The 3,012-nt window shown below is 39.4% G+C and overlaps 1 protein-coding gene across 1 annotated transcript in view; it reads right to left on the reverse strand.

Annotated features, from left to right (window-relative positions):
- Positions 1-486: 486 nt before the first annotated feature.
- LOC106806921 (glutamate receptor 4-like) overlaps positions 487-3,012 on the reverse strand; it is a 28,825-nt gene continuing 26,299 nt past the window's right edge. The window contains exons 8-9 of the mRNA XM_014809096.1: positions 1,254-1,358; positions 487-933 (exon numbers count right to left, since the gene is read on the reverse strand). Coding sequence (XP_014664582.1) covers positions 847-933; positions 1,254-1,358 — 192 coding nt within the window. The 3' untranslated portion in view covers positions 487-846. The remainder of the gene's footprint in view (positions 934-1,253; positions 1,359-3,012) is intronic.

A 3,012-nucleotide genomic window follows, 5' to 3' on the forward strand; every position in this document is an offset into this window, starting at 1 on the left:
TTGATTTTCATAATATATAGTTGGTATGGAGGTGGGTATATACCTAATACAAAGTAAAAATTTAGTGACGATTGCATTAAAATGAGAATTTAGCGCGTCTTCATGCGTTTTCAATTCATTGCTTATTAGAGAATCTATATACACCTAGATGTGTAAGGTCAAGCCTGGAGACGTATAGAGCAATATGCTCTGCATTTCATGTTTATATGATTTTTCTAATATTTGAAATTGCCGTGACAGCTTCCCTTTTCCTCTTCCTTGTCATATTCGCCGTTATCATCGTCATCGTCATTGTCACTGTATTCATCGTCATCGTCATCATCATCATCATCATCATCATCATCATCATCCTCATCATCATCATCATCATCATCATCATCATCATCATCATCATCATCATCAACAACAACAACAACAACATTATCATCATAATCAGTACCATAACCATCACTCTTTTCTTCATTTATTTTCTTCTATTTTAATCTTTTTCTCCTCCTTTCTTCTCCTTTCTTATTCTTCTTCTTCATCTTATTTTTCGTCTTCCCCTTCTTCTTCCTCCACCTCGTCTGTTTCATCATCAATTTATATGCCTATTCTTCAACTTATCTTTTCATTTTTTCGTCACCCTACTCTTTCATAATCTCATTCTTCGCCTTCGCGATCTCGATCTTATTCTCCGTGATATTATTTCACGTTATCTTCTTATTTTTCTTCTTCGTTTTATTCTAATCTCCAATTTTTGGCTTCTCACTTTTCTTTACTTTAACTAAGCTTTCTGTATTCTTTCGTATCTGTCAGGTAACTGCGATGCTTCGTGTTCATCCGTATTGCATTGACGACAGGACTCTATACTTGTGTGTGAGTATACCCGTGGTATGGCATTGTATCGGGCATTCCATCCGCACTGACCATTTGCGAGGGACTGCCGAAGTACTGAAAATAAAATCGTTTAAATAAAATAGCTCGATCGTAAGACGTCGAATGTATTCACAGAGACAATAATGTGCCATATTCGCCTATTCATATAGGTCCCGTGTAATGCTATTCAATTGTGAAAACTATAGGTCAGTGGTAAGGAAACCCTCCGCCATGGCTAGAGATCCAAGTAACGCTATGTTTGTCCGTTCTCTATATGTACATTTTACTATATTTCTACCTAATTAAAATTTATTGTCTTCATCAAGAAGTATTAACTTTCATAATAAAAGAAAATCTAAATATTTCTTGAATAAATTTCTTTATTTTCGACCTACGTTCGGTGCGTCGCTCACCGTTGTGGAAATCCTGCCATTTTCGCCTTCTGGGTTTCCTTCAATGGACATGCGCATCTTTTGCCGCATGGCTGACGTTAGGCTTTGCTGTGGAAAGAAATGGACAACAATTGAACACAACAAATATATTTTTCTAATAATTACGCGATTGCTAGTAAGACAAAAATCGCTAATTAGCATCTCGGTTACTCTCTCGTTCTCTCCCCCCCCTCTCTCTCTCTCTCTCTCTCTCTCTCTCTCTCTCTCTCTCTCTCTCTCTCGTCTTTCTCTCTCTCTCTCTCTTTCTCTCTCTCTCGCTCTCTCTTGCTCTCTCGCTCGCTTTCTTTTTCTTTCACGCTTTCGCGCGCGCTCGCTTGCTCCCGTTTGATCATCATATATATTTTTCGCTCTGTCTCACTTTTGCTCGGTTTCGCTCTCTCTGTCTCGCTACCGAATATGATTACTCATAATGCTTTATTCCCTCATGTATAAATGCGCCTTTACGCGGAGCGGCGAGGTAGCTTATTGCTTCATCCCACATAGATATTACGAGGAAACAGTTTTATCCTCGTGATCAGAAATAGCTAGGAAAGTAATTAGCCACAGATCACATACAGCAGTCGGATCTAGCGTGTAAATGGAGCAAGCATCATCGAGAAGATGTTTTCGCCCGCCGTACACGTCGTGCAATAATGCCGCCAACAATTTCGCACTACCAAAGCCAAATGCGAAGCGTGACGTCATAAGGCAACTAACGAGTAATTTATAACCATCCAAAAGCGGGACCAATATGGAAACGGAGTGTGAGTGGGTGCGTGCGTGCGTGCGTGCGTGCGTGCGTGCGTGCGTGCGTGTGTGCGTGCGTGCGTGAGTGCGTAGGTCTGTGGATGCGAGCGTAGTTGCTGTGTGTGCGCTTGCGTATGTGAGCGCGCGCACGCCTGTGCGTCTGTCTGTGTGCGTACGCAAGTGTGTGAGAGCGCGCGGGGAGTATGCGTGTGTGCGCGCGTGTGTGTCATTTAATTTAAGACATGGTTATAACATAGAGCTGATCTAATATTAATTAGATTAGTAATTTTGTTAATTAATTCATACAGTATCGAATTTGTTTTCAATAGTTAAAGATAAAAATCATAATAGCATAATCTGCATATTCTCGAATAGAATTATAAAAGGCAACATTATGCATGTATATGTTATTAAACATGACTAAAGTTTATTAGTAAGCCGTGCATGTGTCTCTGCGGACCATACTGTTATTACTTCAGTGGCTGGAGGTTTTGCCAACGCGGTCTCTTGAAATTAATTTACCTCAACTGACCTAAACTTGCGAATTATATTTTACCTAATTATTGCGCTATAATTAAGAATTGTAAAATCAAAATGAATTTCCATGTTTATCAGGTACAATCTTATTTCGTGCTCAATGTTTATATAATATTGTAAAAATATTTGCTGTAATTATTTTCTGACGTCCCACGCCATGAGATAGCATAAGGTAGCATAAAGTAAGCATGAGGTAGCATGAAGTAAGCATGAAGTAAGCATGAAGTAAGCATGAGGTAGCATGAAGTAAGCATGAAGTAAACATGAGGTAACAAGGAGGTAAACATGAGGTAACAAGGAGGTAAACATGAGGTAACAAGGAGGTAAACATGAGGTAACAAGGAGGTAAACATGAGGTAACAAGGAGGTAAACATGAGGTAACAGGAGGTAAACATGAGGTAAGCATGAAGTAAGCATGAGGTAGCATGAAGTAAGCAT

The sequence above is a fragment of the Priapulus caudatus genome, unplaced genomic scaffold (genome assembly GCF_000485595.1).
Source record: "Priapulus caudatus unplaced genomic scaffold, Priapulus_caudatus-5.0.1 Scaffold10, whole genome shotgun sequence".
In the NCBI taxonomy this organism is placed as follows: Eukaryota; Metazoa; Priapulida; class Priapulimorpha; order Priapulimorphida; family Priapulidae; genus Priapulus; species Priapulus caudatus.